The 18,315-nt window shown below is 56.0% G+C and overlaps 1 protein-coding gene across 1 annotated transcript in view; it reads left to right on the top strand.

The window, feature by feature from the left end:
- Positions 1-6,708, top strand: part of LOC117283255 — a 10,478-nt gene extending 3,770 nt beyond the window's left edge. Inside the window, exons 4-6 of the mRNA XM_033755930.1 lie at positions 96-301; positions 5,634-6,052; positions 6,221-6,708. Of these exons, the coding sequence (XP_033611821.1) occupies positions 96-301; positions 5,634-6,052; positions 6,221-6,666 (1,071 nt within the window). The 3' untranslated portion in view covers positions 6,667-6,708. The remainder of the gene's footprint in view (positions 1-95; positions 302-5,633; positions 6,053-6,220) is intronic.
- Positions 6,709-18,315: the final 11,607 nt, after the last annotated feature.

Genomic DNA, 18,315 nt, shown 5'->3' with positions numbered 1-18,315 from the left:
CTGGTGACGCCAACACACTGCTGGGGAACCTGCTCAGGGCTCCAGCTGCCTGGGTCCCAGGCGGGGCAGCTGCTCGCACTCCCGCTGTCGGGCAGCTGGGATATTCCTGCGGCGGTGGCCCGGGGGTGTCCTGGGCTGAGCGCTGGGGACGGTGCCGGCTGCTCCTGCCTGTGCTGGCCCCGACAGTGGAAGGCACGGTGAAGCCGATGCCCTGTGCTTTGCTGTCAGAGGAGTCTCAGCCTCCGGCATGTTCCGCTTGTGACACCATGGTCACTGCTGTGCGGGCCCCTGGTGGTGGCAGGTGAGCACAGCCCCCGCCTTGGGAAGCCCCGTGCAGCCACGTGGAGGAGGCTGCTACTGGCCTGGACCGGCGTGGCAGGGACCAAGGGACTGGACTGTGGCCAAGCAGAGGCAGCTGTGGGCGGCTGGTCACATGGCTGCCCAGGACGGATGTCACCTCCATCTGCAGATGTCACCACGGAGGACCCTCCCCACTCCCTGTGGTGCCCAGTGGGCTCTGGTCCCATGAATGATGGTCCTATGGGCCGTGGTGCCTGTGGCCCCTAGTCCTCCATGGGCTGTGGTCCCCTGGGTGGTGCTGCAGCCCCTGCCCTGCCCTCTGGGGCGCTGGGTGGCTGTGTCCCCTGGCTTTCTGGCCCTGTGCTGGGCTTCCCTGTGTCCTCCTGGAGCTGCTTCTGTCTTGGAGAGGTCTCTGCACCCAGTTGGCAAAGTCCTGGTCCTGCCGGGGCTCTGGTCGGTGGTGCCTGGGCTCTGGGTGGGCCATGAGTGAGGGGAGCTACGGCCATCCAGGCAGAGCCCGTCCCCGGTGCAGGCCAGACCCTGGCTGGTTCTTGGAGTCACTCCCTGCGTCAGCAGCGTCACCCACCCTGAGGCCCCGTGGCCCTGGGAGGGGCCATGGTGATGAAAGGGGCTCTGTGCTCCTGGGCCTGCCCGGGGTGCACACAGGGCCTTTGTTCTCAGCAGGCCGGAAAGACGACCCCCGGCTGTGCCCCGCAGCTGTCTAGCCGGGTCATGGTGGTGTCTCCTCGGCCACAGCCAGGCCGCCTTGCCCATCTCGCCTGCCTGCGTGGGACAGTGAGGGACAGGCCTACCGCGTACCCTGACACCCCGGGCCTGGGCCGGGCAAAGGCTTGTGGGATGTGAGAGAAGCCCAGGCGCTCTGAAACCGTCCAGAAATAGGGCTGAGGTGAATGGCAGCCCAGGCGCTTCCAGGCCTCCCTGCCGTTCCCGTTGACCAGCAGGGTTTTCTTGTTCTGCAAGGGCGGCCGCTCCCCTGCCACCCCATGGTGGTGCCTGCTGCACCCTTGGCTGCCTGGGCCCTCGGGCCCTGGCTGCTCTGCCCCAGGGGTGGGATGGCAGTGCTGAGGACCCGAGCGCCATCCTGACCCTGCCTCCAGCCCCACGGTGTCCTCCCTCAGCTCTGGCCCCGGGAGGAGGCCGCCTCCCTGCAGACACCCAGGGCAGGTGGGGCCTCCCAGGCCCACCACGGGGGAGCTTCCGGTCCCTGCGGGGTCCCTGCTCTGTGCTGGCCCTTCCTGATGCGTCTGGTCTCCACGCTGGCCATGGCCATGTCTCACATCGTCCCCCCGAACTGTTTGCAGGCTGCCTGTGGCCTCCAGGGCTGGTCCCTGTGTCTGCTCTTCCAGGAAGCCCCGGCTGTCAGGAGGATATGGACTGAGGAGTCACACTCGCCAGTGTGCACTCAGTCGGTTACCAGTGATGATGCAAAGTGTACCTGGAGCAGACAAGGGCACATTACTGGGACCCGGTGCAGGGAGGGAGCAGTATGTGCAAATGCCCTGGGGTAGGAAAGAGAGCAGTAGGGTGGGAGGAGCAGCGAGGCAGAGATGTGGAGGGGTTTGTGGGGAGAAGATTAGGCCCCAATTGGGTGAAGACTGGAGATTGGAGACTTGTGCTCATGGGGTGCTGAAGGAGGCTCCAAGTGCCCAGGACTGGTGGAGGTGAGATGAGGGCCAATGGGACATCGAGGTGGGCTGGGCCAGCCAGGTGCTGTGAACAGGCTGGGGAGGGGAGGGCATCTGGTGCCTGGGCCCGTGGGAGTGCGGGGACCGTGGAAGGAGATGGGAAGAGGCTCCTGCCGGGCAGTTGGAGATCCGTGGTGCCCCAGTGCCCGGAGGTGGGGGCTTGCTGTCTGTGAGGAAGGTGTTGCGCTGCTCCCCTGGCACTGGACTGCATGCCAGCCAGCCCTGGGCCACAGCCCTGCCCCCTGGCTAGGCTCCCTGTAGGCAAGTGCTGGGCAGCCCTGCCCAACAACCACAGCTGCACTCAGGGAGCAGGGGCACAGGGCTTGGTGAGCACAGGCCTTCAGGGCAGCAGTGGAGCCCAGGCCTCCCGGGGAGAGAGTTGCCAGTGCCACAAGGCCACCGCGGATGCCTCCTGTGTAACTGCAGCTCATTTGTCAAAAGCAGGAAATCACGCTCCAGACTGCACCGTCCGCGCCCCGCAGGCTGGGAGGTCCCGGCTTCCACAGGACCCTTCCACTCCAGGGCCCAGGCTGCCCAGTCTCTGCCGGCCTCTAACAGTACGGAGATGACTGGACTCTGAAACCCGGGAGAGCTCCGTCCTCCGATCTCTGCCTCCCGAGTCTGCGCTTCTGCCCGGGCAGCCTCTGTGCAGCGCGGTCCCTCCTCATTTACTGGGTAACTGTTGACATCTGCAGGGACGCGCGAACACCTGCGATGTCCCCTTCTCTGGTTTCTGCCCTTGGGTTGTCGTGGTCCAGCCCGTGAGCAGCGGTGTCCCCTCCCTTCTGGTGCATGTTCTGTGGCAGTGACACCGTGGATTTGAGCCACAGCCGGGTGTGGGGCAGCTGTGGCCTGAGCTGCCCTTAGTGTCCCCTTCTCCACCCCTGCCCCCGGCACCCATTCATCTGCCCCCTGCCCGGTACACATCATCTCTGGAACCCCCGGACCCCCCGGCCATGGGTGCCCCATGGGTTGCACCGTCGGGACTGTGCACAGCAGGGGGCTCCACGCTGACTGACAGCCGCTGGGGCGTGCCAAGGCCAGTGTGTGCGTGTGCGCGTGTGCACTCATGTTGCCCTCGTCCCCAGGCACACGCCTGGCATGTCTGCTCGTGCGGCTGCCCGTGCTCCCTCCCAGCCTTGGGTGACCAGCCGGTGTGGTCTCCTGGGGCCTGGGCCGACATCTGGGCGGGCCTCAGGATGCGGGGTCGCGTGCCGGCCCTCCTGAGTCCCGGGTTGTAGCTGCACCTCTCCCTGGTCTCCCAGGGCCGTGCTCTGTGCCTGAGGGCTCTTCCTCCCCTTCCCACCGCTTTTTTCTGTTCTATTTTCAGCCCCTTCCTCTTGCTCTCCCCCGCTTTTCTTTGTACTGAAACTGAGCCCGGGGCCTGTTCGCTGTGCCCCTGACAGAGTCTCACTAAGTCACTGAGGGCCCAGGCTGGGCTCAAATTTGCCATCCTCCTGCCTCAGGCTCCCCGAGACAGGTGTGTTGCCACCATGCCTGCCCCCAACGTCTCTTACAAGGACAGGGCCCAACCTCCAAACTGGCCCAGCTCCTCAGGTCAGGACTTCCCTGTGGCAGGGGGACTCGCTCAGCCCATGACAGCCTCTTGCTCTGCCTGCTGTCTGGTGTCACTGGATTTGCAGCCCATGAATGCCAAGGTGACCTCAGGTGCCACCCTGTGTCTCCGTGATTTTGGCTGCTGTCCCTATGATATGGGAGCTCCGGGCTCTCCCAGACTGGCTGTAGAGAGACATTCGGCTGGGACCCGGGCTCAATGCAGCTTCCTGGGGCTCCTCCCCTGCCCCTGGCTGCAGCTCTTCCCAGGGACTCAGGTGCCTCCCCAGAACCAGGCTCTCTGGCGGGCTCCGCAGCCGCCTGGCTTCTCTCTCCCATGAGTCTGAAGGAGCCAGATGAGCTCTGGCCCAACAGGTGCCCACCTGGTTCTGCAGCAGACAAGGCCCAGGGAGATGCTGCGGGACTCCCGGCGGGTGGGCGCATCTGAGGTGTGACCCACGCGGGTGCCCTCAGCTGACGAGTGTCAAGTGTCCCTGGGCACCGTGGCGGCCAAGTGGGCCACAGTGGCTCTGCTCTTGGTCCAGTGGGGATGTCTGCCGAGGAAGTCGTTAATCAGGGAGCTGTGGGCGTCTCAGAGCCCCAGCCTGCCTGACTCTGCGGGGGCCTGCAGCAGATGGGTTTCTGCCCTCGGGGACCCCTGCCTGTGTCCAAGGGACCCAGCACCTACTGGGCTTCAGTGGCTGGGTTGGCGCTGACCCCGCTGCCTCACGCGGGGACCTTTGGGGGGGGGCTCAGGCAGTGGGAAGTGGGAACCCCCACAAGGGGCCCTGCCAGACAGCACAGTGCGCCCGTGACACAGTGGTCCTGGATTAGCAACAGCGAAGGAATGCGGAGCGCTAGGCGCGGCTTAAGATCAGAGCCCACCGTCCAGAGGGAGGGCAGCGCACTACTGCAGCGCGGCACAGGACCTGGGAAGGGAAGGGTCTGCGGCTTAAGCGTCTCAGGAATGCTTCCGGGCGCCTGGTTTTTGTCCACCCTCAGGACACCTTCCCTGCTTCTAAAGCTGTCAAGGCCGCTGACCTGGGCCTCACCAGGCTCTCCAGTCCCAGATAAGGAGGCCGGAAGCTGGGGCCTTTCTGGAGAGGACAGGGCCTGGCCCATTGGAAGGAAGGAATGGTTTTATATTTATTTTTGTCTGATGCTGTTTGGTCAGCCTTGGTGTGTGCCTCCTGACTGCCTGTGGGTGCTGGGCCGGCTGTTCCCTGGAGAAATCGTGTCCCTAGGAGTTTTAACTCTGGTCACAACTGCTGCTATCTACGCCATGGCCACGGCCCAGCCACAGAAACACTCATGGGAGCAAAGGGGCCACCGCAAGCAAGCCACAGCTCCACACCTGGGAAAATGTGCTACAAAGGGAGAATTCTTTTGGAAAGAAGAATGTGTGTATATATATGTTTTAATTATGGATAGGTTTTACAGCACTCAGTTTTGATAAACGTTGCATCAAAATATTGCTTATCTCCAGAAGTGAGTTTCAGGTATGAGTTTCCCTTAGCTTCTGCCACGCAATGAGCACCTCTCTCCAGGCTGAGCCGGGGGCCTGTGGGTGGAGTGGGGACCCATCCCTGGGGGGAGGAGACGGCTCTCAGGGTCAGCGGCACCAGTGGGTTCAGGGAAGGGCAGCTGCAGACCCTGAGCCCCAGGGAAGGTGGCCCTCAAGTGAGACAGGGAACAGAGTCGGGAGTTGGGGAGCCACAGACCCAGAGAGCTGTGCGGTGGAAAGGGTTACGTGGACAGCATGAGAGGCTAAGGTCTGGGGAGTCAGCCGGGACTGGCAGTGACCATGGTTCCGGTCCACAGCGAGAGGTTGGGAGGGAGGAGTGGGGCTCGTCCCCACAGGAAATCGGGACCGACCAATGACAGGGCGGAGCTCACAGAGGCCTCAGGGAGACCGTGCCAGGACTAGGCATCCTATGCTGCCTTTGAGCTACTACTGTGAGGTTGTGATGAAACTCAAAGCTGTTGTTAGGCTTCCTGTTAGCAAAAACTGAACTGAAATAGATAGAATCAAGCTTCAGTGTGTGTGTGCGCGTGTGTGTGTTTCTGAGCGAGTGTGCATGTGAGTGCTTGGCCCCAGTGTCCCTGTGGACCACCAGAGGGTTTTTGTGGGTGGAGAGGGAGGGAAGGGCTCGACAGAAGTGCCACTCCTGCTGGCTTCCACGTATCCTGCTACTCACAAGCCGGTGGCCCTGGGCTCAGTGGCCTTGCCTCACGCTGTGACCTGGGACCCTGCCTCAGCTCCCAGAAGAAGCATGGAGAGGGATGTGAGGGTGTGGGCGAGCCCCTGCCCATCCGGGCCCTGCCCCTCGGTCACCACTGCCCCCCACAGGAGGAGGGCCTGTGCCCTCGAAGAAGGGGAGCCCAGTGGAGCAGCAGCGGGGGCGCAAGGGGTGGGACCCGGACCTGTGAAGACAGCCCCCGCTCAGGGAGGACCAGCGTCCCCGAGTGCCACCGACAGGGCAGTTCACCAGGTCTGGCCCTCTACCCCACCGGGCTGCAGGCACAGCGGGCGCTGGCCGCGGGGTCTGGGGGCAGGGCAGGCATGGCCCGAGGTCCTCTGTCACCCTCCTGAGCCAGCACAGGAACATCTGTCCTGTCTGCTGCCCTGGGCTGCTCTTGCATCCCTTTCCTGGCCTTAGGTATCTGCCTGTTCTCCACCCCCCGCCCCGAGCCCAGTGAATCCTCTGCCCACCTGGAAATGAAGAGGATGCTTCAGGGAGACCTGGGGACCTCCATCAGCTTGGGCCTGAAGGCTCCGCAGCTGCCAGACGCTGTGAGTGCCACCAGCTGGCCTGCCTTGGAGGCGCGGGGCTCGGGAGGCTGCAGCTCACGGGCCCACAGCCACTTCCTAGAGTCCACACACTCAGGGTGGGGAAGCTGGGCCTCGCGGAGGCTCGGCACGGAGCTCGTGGGCATCCAAGATGCTTCCCCTTCCAGAGCTGTGGGAGGACCCGGGACAATGGCAGAGGCCAAGCTTGTGGCCCTGGATCCGCATGGCCAGGACGGTGGGAAACTCCTGGACTGTCGGCCCAGCTCGGGGACACTGAGGCCTCCGGGTGGAGAGGCAGTGAGCAACTCTGTTTAGCCCGAGGGTTTTGTTTGTGTTTCCAGATGGGGACTGACCAGGGCCTCTGCACTGAGCTATATCTCCAGCCCTTCCTTCATTTTCATCTTGAGATGGGGTCTCAGTAAACTGCTGAGTTGTCCAGGCTGAGCTCAAACTCAGGATCCTCCTGTCTCAGCCTCCTGGAGTGTTGGGGTCAAAGGTGTGTGCCACCATCCTGGTTGAGTTGTGCTTGTCTTGGGCAGCTCCACAGCCAAAATCTCCTCCGAGGAGCAGCACTTCTGCCGAACCCACTAGCTGTGCAGAGTCTAACCTGACAAGAAGGGTTTGCCCGTGAGTGCCATCAGGAGGCTTTGGAACTGTGGTTTTCAGTGTTCCTCGGTGTCGGGTTGTGGCCCCTGGCAGTTGGACCTCGATGTGCGCCAACCCCATTGCCTGAGCCATCTTCCAGTCCTGTGTCCCCACTGGCCCAGGCCAGGCCTCCCAGAAGCGGCAGACAGGACACAGAGCGGGTGTTGGGGAGCCCGGATGCTGCTCCCACCTGCGTGCCTGTGACAGGATTCCGACAGTCTCTGGGACCCTGTATGAGCCGCTGTGACTGTGGCTGTGACTGGGGTCGTGCGCCTGGCATCTCTGGCTCAGAGGCGCTCGTGAGTGCAGTGTCTGTGGATCTTGCCAGGAAGCAGGAATCCTGGGTCTCCCTCGAGGGGGGGTGAGCTGCTGGGTGGGGAGGCCTGCGCGGGGCCCCTCCTCAGTCCCGCTGGGGTCGTGGGGGTCCGGTGGCCAAGGGCTGCCGTGATGGCCGTGCTGTACGCACGTGCCCAGGCTAGAACACACGGTTTGTGTTGGATAAGCCCACTCCATGTTTCTATTTCGGGAGCCAAATGTTTAGTGGTATTATGGAAATGCGCAAGTGGTGATCAGATGCAACCATTGGCTTCAAAATGTACTGCAGGAAAAGAGACACTGCCACGGGTCCCCACCAGAGTCCTCTCCCCTTTCCTCAAACACACTGCTCCCGTCATTCTTGCCGCCTTTGCAGCAGCCCTGGAGTCCTCTCCGCAGTGTCTTTATGAGCTGTGACCGAAAATGTGGTGACTGCTGCCGCCGAGCGCCGTCCGACAGAAAGGGAGACTTGTAAACACCTGAGCTGGGTCCTCAGCCACCGTACTCACCGGACCTGGCACCGTGTGACTCCCGACTCTTCCCCAGACTCAAGATGACCACGACAGGTCAAGGTTTTGAATGCATCCAGGACACTGAGGCAGCCAGGATGGTGCAGTTAAGACCCTCGAGGAGAGAGGGCTCCAGAGACGCTGCAGGAAGGGGCCAGGACGGATGTGTTCACAGCGTGGGGAAGTTTTAAGGGAGAATCATGGCAATGTCATTTACTGTAATACGTTTTAAAGCTATTAAAAATTCACTGTATTTCTCGAGCATACCGCATCCCTGCTTTTAGACAGGAGCAGCTGTTATAAACAATGAGCAGAGGATGGCGCCTCGGAAACATGAGGGTTTTTTCTCTCTCATAGTGTGTTTAAATACGAATTGCTCCTGAGTCTGTGGTTAATCAGCCTTTTCCTTCTCAGGCCCACTTTGCTCTACTTCTTATTAACAGGGCACCGCCACCTCCAGCAGGGTCACAACACAGAATGTGTTTTAACTGTGTCGGAGCAAGCAGCAGCCATGCCCGGAGCAGCCCTCCTCTCACTGAAACACCGGGCACGGCCGGCACTGCCGCTGTGCTGATTCTCACAGCGGCCACCATGGGCAGCAACCAGATAAGAGCGAGTGAGCAGGACGCCAGGCTTCTGCACTGTGTCGGAGAGAGGCTCCCACTGGGCAACTGTCAGCCTGCCTCCAGGAGCGCTACTGTAAAACAAGCTCTCAGAGCACGGGAGCAGACTGCCTCCCCTCGGTCATCAGGGCGCCCCAAGGTTAGGCCGAACCCCAGGAACAGAGGGAAGAATCAGACACCAAGACCGGGGGACCTGTCTGGAATTTATCTTCTATTTCCTTTTAATAACCCACCGTTTGGTGTTGCATTTTAATTTTTAAGAGACTCAGGTGTTTATTTCTCGATGTTCTAGACATCTGAGGAACTCAGTAAACAAGGAAAGCAGGCCAGAGTACAGCCCAACGTGCACAGGAGCACTGCGGACGTTCACGGAGGCTCCGGACCCGCCCGCCCCACAACTGAAGGAGGAGAGGTTACCTTAGCTCCCAGGTGGGAGCGGTTTCAGTCTGCGGTGGGCTGGCTCCAAAGCAGGGCGCGGCAGAGCTGGGAGGTGAAGGCGGAGAGCACGGCAGCCCAGGCCCAGGGACCCTGCCCAGCCAGGCTCCTCCACCGCAGCGTGAAGCCTCAGAGCAGCCCCTCCCCGAGCTCCACCTGTGAGCCCAGGGAGGCTTCAGGCAGGCATCTAGATATAAACCATAAAATTCACTTAATTTCTGAACTGAAAACCTGGGCTCAGGAGCAACTCAAGGCTTAATAACTTTACAGAACCATCCATGTGTATAAATCAAAGAAAGGAAGCGGTTATAGACGTTGTCATTTACAAAACGCTTGATTAGTAACTCCAGATTGAGATGACCAAATACCCAGTCCTTTAAAACTTCATATGAAAATCCCCACATTGGACATATAAAATGATTGATGCTGTTATCAGGAAAGACATCTAGGGCTTTTAGAGATGAGGGCTGTGGTCCTTTTTTCATGTTTTGAGTCAGTAGGCTGTTTCAGAGCATTTTAGGGTTACAGAAGAGCTGCGGGGATGTGCAGGTCCTCTGGGCATGGGGCCACCCCACCTTGTCCACGTTTCCTGCCCCGCCTTGCTCACCGAGTGTGTTTGCAAAGCTTGCAGAGCCACCTCGGGGTGGGGGGTGGAAGACACCCGGGGCTCCGGCCAGCGGGGGCGACCACTGCATTTCCGGGGGGCCCCCCCGCCATCTCAGCAGCCAGCTCCTGTTCACACCTGGCCCACAGCAGTCGCGGGCTCAGGACGCAGTGTGAATGCGCTGGAGCATGTGGCCTCTCTTCGAGGATGGGAGGCTGCAGCTGCCTCTCCCAGGCCCACGCTCCTTCTCGACTTTCATCCATTTCTGCCAGCGTCTCTCACACTGAGGATTCCAGGCCACCTCGCCTGCAGGGAGTACACGCTCCCGGAGCTGCTCTCCGGGCAGGCAGGGCGGGACACAGAGGATGGGCCCAGGCGAGGAAGTCCCCCCCCTAGAGGGAATCGCTCACCCTGTGCGCGGGACATTCTCCTCTGGGGTGTGTAGCAAGCCTGTCCAAGTGAAAGCCCCCACGTTATGATCACGTCACTGCCGTCACCCCGAAACTGCACACCGGGATGTGCAGTGTGCGTTCCCCCACCCAATAATTTTCCTAGAGATTCTTTTGCTCCCACGGTACTTGGCCCTAAATACAGAAAAGTGCACAACATAGAAGGGCTTTTCTCTTCCTTGTTCAGGCCTCCTGCGGGTTTGGAGGCCACCCCTTGGAGGGGCTGCTGCTCCCTGCGGAGCCTGGGAACGACACACTGGCCACTCTAGTGTCCCGGGGAGGAACTGAGGTCCAGCCCTGGTTCACAACCAGTCTGGGTCTCTTGATCCAGCCCCACTGGATGCACACGAGGGGGCAGCTGTGGCCACAGTGACCCTAGCTGTCTCCCCTGCAGACCCCACTGTGGGGCAGGGAGGAGGAGCATTCAAAACTGCACACAGGAGGCCTGGAGCAGGAGCAGAACCGTCCCAACCTATCAATTCTCTGAGCGCTGATCTGGCTCTGTGTGCATTAGACTAACTGCATCCGCTCTGGAAAGCGCCGGTCCGCCCCACACCGCCCTCGTGGTCTGCAGGCACCTGGCTTACAGCAGTGCAGCCCAGACCTGCAGCTCCCTTGGAGGAGTGGGTGTGTGAGTCAGTTCCTCCGTGGGTTCCTGCTGACCGACCCCGGCGGGAATCTGTGCAAGGCCTGCTGCGGGTCAGAGGTGCGGGGAGAGGACTCATTTTCCTTGTGTGTGGGATTGGGAGGGGATTTTTAAGTAGATGAATCTTATGGCATGTGAATTGTATCTCAAGAGAGCTGTTATTTTTAAAAGGTGGATTTAGTGAGGGCATTGGGTAGAAGAATACACAATAATTGTGACAATTAGAAAATGATGACTTAAAAATGACACTATTTCAGTAACATCAAAAGCGAGCAAATTCCCAGTAGTGAATCTCACAAAAGATGTTGAAAACTACAAAACATTAGGTTCAGATGATAGATTAGAATGATTTAAATAAGTGAAAGGATGTGATACATGCCTGGTTTAAAACATAAAAATTAATGGGTAGATTGGAACCCGGGGAAACCACAGCGGGTGTGTGGAGCGGGTGTGACCATGTGAGTGCAGAGGTCGCAGCGGAGACCATTCTCAAGCTCAGAGGAGGGGATCTCGGCCCCACACTGCGAGGCTTGGTGGAGGCATCGGAGTTGGGCGGCCCCTGAATGGCTGGAGACCTGGGACACTGAGGCAGGACGCTTGGGGTAAGTGTGGGTTTTGCGCAGAGGAGAAGGAAGCTCTCTCTGAAAATGTACAGGGCGCAGCCACACTGCGCACCACATGCAAAGCCCCTCAGAGAGCTCAGAGGAAGCAGTCACGCCTGGAAGACCACACAGGAGCCTGCCTGCCACGGAGATGCTCTCCACAGGGGCTTCTGAGCCAGCCGAGGAGCAGGGACGGGAGACTGGCGTCCCTACCCTTCCCGGTGCGGGGTGTGTGGAACCTACGGGAGGACTGGCTGCAGTGTCAGCGAGCGCAGCATAGGCCACAAACAGCTCCCGGGTAAGTCTGTACAGAGCATTTACCAGGCCACGGAATATTACACAGTTGGTAGCACAGGTCTCGAGCGTTGGCATGTGGTGCTGGGTGTGTCCGGGTGGCCTGCTGAGGCTGAGTGAGCCCCGACATGGGGTCGGGATGGGATGTGGGCTCAGCTCAGCGCTGCATGACGCACGGACCTCTAACCCTGCCACAGCAAGGGGATGGTGTGGGACTCACTGTCGTGCCCTCCGGGCGCCGCATGCGCTGCACTGCGCCAGCTCCTCCCGTGGACCCCACCTCTCCCAGCCACCTGAGCTGGTGCACTGCCTTTTCAGCGGGTCCAGCTCCTCCCTGGCCTCTTTCCAGCCTCCCTCTGGATCCTGTCCAGCCTTCAGCTGTCAGCCAGGCATGACAGGGAAACTGGAGTCCCAACCAGGACAGTGGCACGGGGTCACTGAATGGCTGGTGAGAGGCAGGAGAAGCAGGTGTCCCCTTACGAACACGGAGGGAGGACTCTGGTCTTTGGCCCAGGCTGAAGGCAGCAGGGCTGGCACTGCAGGGCTGTGTGGGCCACAGGCAGTTGAGTGCCCTGTCCTCCCAGTACCTGGCTCTGAGCTCCCTGGGGAAAGATAAGCTGGGCCTGGGACGTCTTTTATTTTCTCAGTGTTTTAATTAGTATAACTTTGCAGTACATAGTGATACATTCATTGTGGGGAAATTAGTATCTACACCTATCGCACCTTGATCCTTTTTACTTCCCCTCTCTCTCCTCCCTCCCATCCCACCATCCCCAGACCTCTCCTCATTCTTTCAAATAACAAACTCTTTGATTCATTGATTTATATTGTTTTTTTCAACTCTTGGTTTCATTGATTTCTTCTCTGATCTTTATGTTTATTTCCTTCTATTAGTTTCAGATTTGGATTGCTTTCATCTTTCTAGGACCTTGAGATACAACATTAGGTTATTTACTTGGGGCCATTTCATTCTTGTTATGTGTTCACAGCCAGAACCTTCCCTCCCAGCCTAGAACCCCCCCGCCCAGGACTAGAACCTCCCCTTCTAGGACCGCTTCTACTGTGTCCCATAGATTTGGGGATATCTTGTGCTTCCACTGTCATTGGATTCTAGAAACTTTTCATTTCTTCCCTGATTACTTCTGTGTCCCATTGATTACTCAATAACATGGTTTATTTCCTTGTGTTTGCCCAGTCTCTGGGCCTTCTTTTGCAGTTGATTTCTAGTTTTAGTCTGCCATGGTCTGATAATACACAGGGGATCATTTTATTTCTTTTGTAGTTATTTAAACATGCCTTATGGCCCTAAAAAGGAAAAGGTTCCAAATGTGTTTTCTGCTGATGGATGAAACACTCTGTAGATAACTGTTAAGTTCATTTGTTCAATGGCGTGGTCTAACTCTGATGTTTCTTTGTTGATTTTTTTTGTCCAGCTGATCTGTCTAATTGTGAGAATTAGGTATTGACGTCCCCACTGCAATTGTATTACAATTTGCCTGTCCTTTTACGTCCAGTAGTTTTCATTTTAAGAAGCTGTGTGTGCTGACATTCTGTAATAGATGTTTACAATTTTCATCGCTCCTGTCCAGTTATTCCACTTACCGGTATATGTTTGCCTCTCCTGACCTGTTTTGGCTTAAAGTCAGAAGTACTTGAGAAAAAGATTGCTACTCCCACATGTTTCTGGGCTTCAGCTGAATGGAGAATCACTTTCCACCCTTTCACTGCCTTTTGGATGAGCTGTGTCTCTTTTAGGCAACAAGTGGTTGCATTTGGGTTTTTATCCCATCTGCCAGGCTGTGTCATTGATTAGGGGCTGAGACCACTGGCGCTGAGAGTTGCTGTGAAGTGTATCCTGAATCCTGTCACTGCTTATTTCTCCTTTTCCTTTCCCACTCGCTGCACACTTTCCTCTAGGCTCTGTGGTGCGGCTGGCCTCCCTGATTCCGAGGATGCTGGCTTAGTGACCACCACTTGTTGCTTTGGGATTTCTTTGCTGTGGAAAGTCTTTTATTTCTCCATCGATTTTGAAAGCTAATTTTGCAGGATATAGAAGTCTAGGTTGACAGTCATTTGGGGCTTGAAAAACTTCACTCAGTCTCTCCTAGCCTTTGGGGTTTGTGCCGGGAAATCCACATTTACTCTGATGGGCTGCCTTTGTGGGCTACTTGCTGTTTTGCTTAAGACATTTTAGTATTCTCTCCTTTTATTGAATCTAGTAGTTTATCAAGTGTCATGGAGAGGTTTTCTTTTGGTCGTGGCTATTTGGGGTTCTATATACCTCATCTCTGAATGTTGAATTCTTTCCCTAGATTTGGAAATTTTCTGCTATGATTTGCGAATAATATTTTATACCATTTGAGTCGTCTTCTAATTTTTCCTTTATTCTTATAGTTCTGAGTTGTTTTTCGAGTCATTAAGTAGCTGTTGGGTCCAGCTTGCATGGTGTCTTGTCATTTTTAGGGTGTTGCTGAGTTTGTGACCCACGATAGCTGCCTTGTCTTCTGTTTCTGACACTCTGCCCTCTGGTTGGACAAATCTGCCACCTGTGCTTTCCCTTGAATTTTTCATATCATCAATCTCTGCTTGTTTTCGTCTTATACTTTCTAATTCTTTACCAAAGTGGCCATTCATGCCTTGCATTGCCTAGTTTAACTCAATTGATTTAATGTTCATTTCTTGTTTAAACTCTTGAAACATTTTTGTGGGGGTAAAATTCTTGGTTTAAGGAGAAACTGTCTGAGTTCATTAAACATTTTACACATTTGGTCACATGTTCCTTTTCTTATCTTTTCAAGTATTTGAGACTGTTTGGCTCTTAAGTTCTTTGCCTAAAACTTCTCTACTTCAGTGACCATGAGATTAGCTTTGGGGGAGTCAGGGGCTTGGGGACATCTTGTGGCTTTGCTCTGTCATGTTTCCACGGTCTTGGAACTGTGGGCGGAAGATCAGTTAGAGCAGAGAAACTGTCATTGCTGTGCAAATCTCTTCAGTTAGTTCTGTCTTCCCATTGTGTCTTTGGGTTTGATTATGTTTTGGTGTTTATACCCTCTTTGACCTATTCAGCCTAGTATTTTAGGGTCATCTTCGTGTCCAACCTTCTTCAGGCTTGATCCCCAGCACCACTCAGATAGGATTAAATGAACATGGTAATATTGATGACGCAAAGACAAGCCAGATGTTGGCATACAGTAAAAGTCAAATAAAAATAAAAATTATTCCACCGTTAACAATAGAAAAAGCCCCAGCAATAATAATAGGCTCTGGGACTAACTGGTCATTGACTGCTTTCTGAGCAACAGTAATACCCACAGCTGTGCCGTCATGGACACTAGGAAAGAGAGCTGCAGTAGTAACGCAGACACAGAGACAAGCCAGATATCGGCATGCCGTGACCATCCTCTAAAAGCCACAGCAATACCACCTGTCAGCAATAATAGCACAGAGAAAATAGCTAAAAGTCAATAAAGTTTAACAGTAATAAAAATAAAATGGACGGGGCAGGGAAACATGACAAGAAAAATTTGAAAAAGAAATTGAGTAGAGAGAAAAGTGAGATTAAAAATCTGAAGAATAAAAGAAAACAAATAGAATTGGGAAAATATAAATGAAAAAGACAAGCCATAAAAACAATAAAGAAAAAGAGCAAAAGATAGAAATCCCAAAGCAAAGAAAACCCAAAAAAGTATAGAAAAGGAGAAATCAGTCCCCAAAATTCCTCCAAGTGTTTGGAGAGTGGTCTCCTTCCAGGGCTGGGCATCTTGGGGACAGGGAGCAGCACCGTATCAGTCCCCAGAGCGCCTGGGCAGGACTGGAGAGCCCTGTAGCTCTGATCTCTCTGCCTCCTGCCCAGGGTGCAGTCTTGGGCAAGTTCTTGGCCTTCCTGGGCCTCAAAGTTCTCATCTGTAAAATGGGTGTTGCAGAGCAGCCGTGAGGTGTGCATGCTGGCGCATGGCCCTGCTCATGTATCCGTGTGACCTGAACCTGCTTCAGGTGCTTTTCTCATGGACCTGCAGCTGGGACCGCAGGTGCGCGGACGGACTGTCTGATGACCAGCAGGCCGTAGCCAAACACCTCCAGGGCTGCGCACTGCCTGCCTCGGTGCCAAAGCTGCCCTGGTGGAGGGGGAGGGTGTCCCACCCTCCCCAGTGGAGCCTCCCTGCCCCTGTCCTGATTGGGCGGGGGAGGGACCCGGGTCCCGAGTCTCCCAGGCAGATGGTCACCACCACTTGGCTTGGCACCAGAGTCCTTTCCTCAGTGGCTGGGGGACACCAGGCCAGGAGCATCCCTGGGAGCTGAAGCAGTGCAATGAGCACTGCTTTCACAGCTGGACTGGTGGGAGCTGTTCCCAGGGAGCTCCCTGTAAGGAGCTGCTCGCGTGTGTGTGTGTGTGTGTGTGTGTGTGTGTGTGTGTGCGCGCACCTGTGTGTGACTCTGGAGGCCTTGGGCTGCCAGGATGCACCCGTCTTCTCTAGTGAGGCTCCTGGGAGCTCTGCAGCCCCTGGAGGGAGAAACAGGCTTGGCCAGCACCCTTGCCCCTGCCTCCCCACCTCAGGAGCTCACATCCTGAGAGAGCAAGGTCCTGATCTGCCTCTCTCCTCTCTGCATTGCTCAGGGGAGCGGCTCTGAGCAGAAATGTGAGTGCAAATACTCAGCCATGTGTGCATGCACCACACACGTCACACACAGGGCATTCCATGCACTCCCACACAAATTTGCATATATAAGCGCTACACACCACATAGGAGGTCTGATCAAAATATATGGTGAGTGTGTGGAAAACTTTGGATACTTCAGAGGTTTGAAGAACCACCGCTGATTCACAAAAGGGCTGGAAAGCTCTGCAAGCAGTGGAAAATCTGCAACGTACCCCAGCACTCGATCTTTCAGTGCAAAGCAGTATGCATACAGCGCTGCACAATGATGCATTATGAAAATCTGTCACCAAACACTTTCCAATAGAAAACGAGAATCAACAAATCAGAAATGAGGCAGCCTGAAGCAGCAGCAATATTCAGTTTCACAAGTGATGAATCTCCCCAAAGTGATCGGCTCTAGAAGCCTCAGCAAAGAAGAAAACATACAGGCCCCAAATCCCAACCGCCAGACAGTGGCATGCAGACACGACCTTTGAGTTCCCTTCAATCTTCTTTTCCAAGCTGAGACTCTTAAAACCTGAAGAAACTTTTGCAGAAAACCAGTAATGTACAAAGTGCAAAGGAAGTGGAAAGATGAGAGAGCTGGAACAAAGAGTGCTGATAGCCAGTTTGGTGTCGGCATCCACACTGCACCAGCCAGAGCTTCAGAGAAGAGCTGACGCCAGTAGTCCTCGACCCTTCTTGGAAATTCAAAGGGAAGGAACGCCGCCAAATTCGTGGCAGCAGAAGCCGCAAAAGCAGGAAAAGCTGGGTGTTTAACTATTTTTAAAATGTATTACTGTAAAAGACACTGTCCTGGGCCCTCAGAACACCTCCCCTTCCCTTCAGAAGCACCGCCCTATCATTCCTGCCACTTTGGAAGCGGCTCTGGAGTCCACTTTCCTGAGTATCTTTATGAGGTGTGATCAGAAATACACGAGTGCTGCTGCCAAGTGCCGTCAACAGGAGGCAGCTCGTGAAGATGCTGCGCGTGTCTTCAGCCACTGTACTCACCGGATCCGGCACCGTGTGTCTTCCGGCTCCTCCCCAAAGTCAAGATGACCATGACGGGTCAAGGTTTTTAATCCGTTCAGGACATCGAGGCAGCCAGGACAGCGCCACTAAAGATGCTTGGGGAAGAGGACCCCGAGCTGCTGGAGAAAGTGTCAAGAAGAATAAGTGCGTTAGAAATGAAGGGGAGGATTTTGAGAGGGATTCCCGGCACTGTGTCTTTTACTGCAATAAACTTTTAAAGTTTAAACCTTCCCCTCCCCTGGATCTGTGGTTCAGCAGTTTCCATCATACACAGGCTGTGCTCTCTCCTCCTGAGCCCCTGGCACGTTGAGGAGAAGCTGGTGGTGCCGTGCCTATTTTAAGAGATTGCCTCGTTCAACTGCCTGTTTTCTCATCTGTTTTCTAGCTGCGATGGTTTGGCTGTAATATGTCTCCCCAAAATCTCACACTCACCCCGGGGCCTGGTCCAGAGGAGGAGATTGCAGGGTGTGACTTGGAAGGGTGTGCTCTTATCCCTGGCTCTTCCTTTCTCTCTCTACCTCCCAGCCCCCACGATAGGAGCAGCTCTCCTCCACCGCTGTGGCATTTCTGCCTTGGAGCCAGATGACCATGGGCTGAATCCTCTAAAACCATGAGACAAGATAAGTTGTTGGTGTCAGGTATTTTCTCCCAGCGACAAAAGAGTGAGATCCTGGGAAGGGCAGGCTGGGGCCCTTCTCTCAGCTTGTCACCAGTTGCAGGGGTTGTGTGGGTCTTGGAGGAGCTGAGTTGCTTGGGACCTGAGCAGAGGGGATTTGGAGAGGATGCTCCAGAAAGAAAAGGCCCATGCTGTGGGGGCTGTGGGGGAGAGCAAGGTGGCTACTTCACCGCACAGCAGCCTGTGGCTCCTCCCTCCTCACACTGTGGTGCTGTCAGGTTTAGCAGAGGCGGTGAAGGGAGCCATGTGTCCGCCACCCAAGGATTCTTTTCTTGTGACAAGATAAGTTGTTGGTGTCAGGTATTTTCTCCCAGCGACAAAAGAGTGAGATCCTGGGAAGGGCAGGCTGGGGCCCTTCTCTCAGCTTGTCACCAGTTGCAGGGGTTGTGTGGGTCTTGGAGGAGCTGAGTTGCTTGGGACCTGAGCAGAGGGGATTTGGAGAGGATGCTCCAGAAAGAAAAGGCCCATGCTGTGGGGGCTGTGGGGGAGAGCAA

Source organism: Fukomys damarensis, unplaced genomic scaffold (genome assembly GCF_012274545.1).
Source record: "Fukomys damarensis isolate Sample0158 unplaced genomic scaffold, DMR_v1.0_HiC HiC_scaffold_24, whole genome shotgun sequence".
Classification (NCBI taxonomy): domain Eukaryota; kingdom Metazoa; phylum Chordata; class Mammalia; order Rodentia; family Bathyergidae; genus Fukomys; species Fukomys damarensis.
Note: the sequence above shows the minus strand (reverse complement) of the source record. Positions and strands in the feature narration are given on the sequence as shown.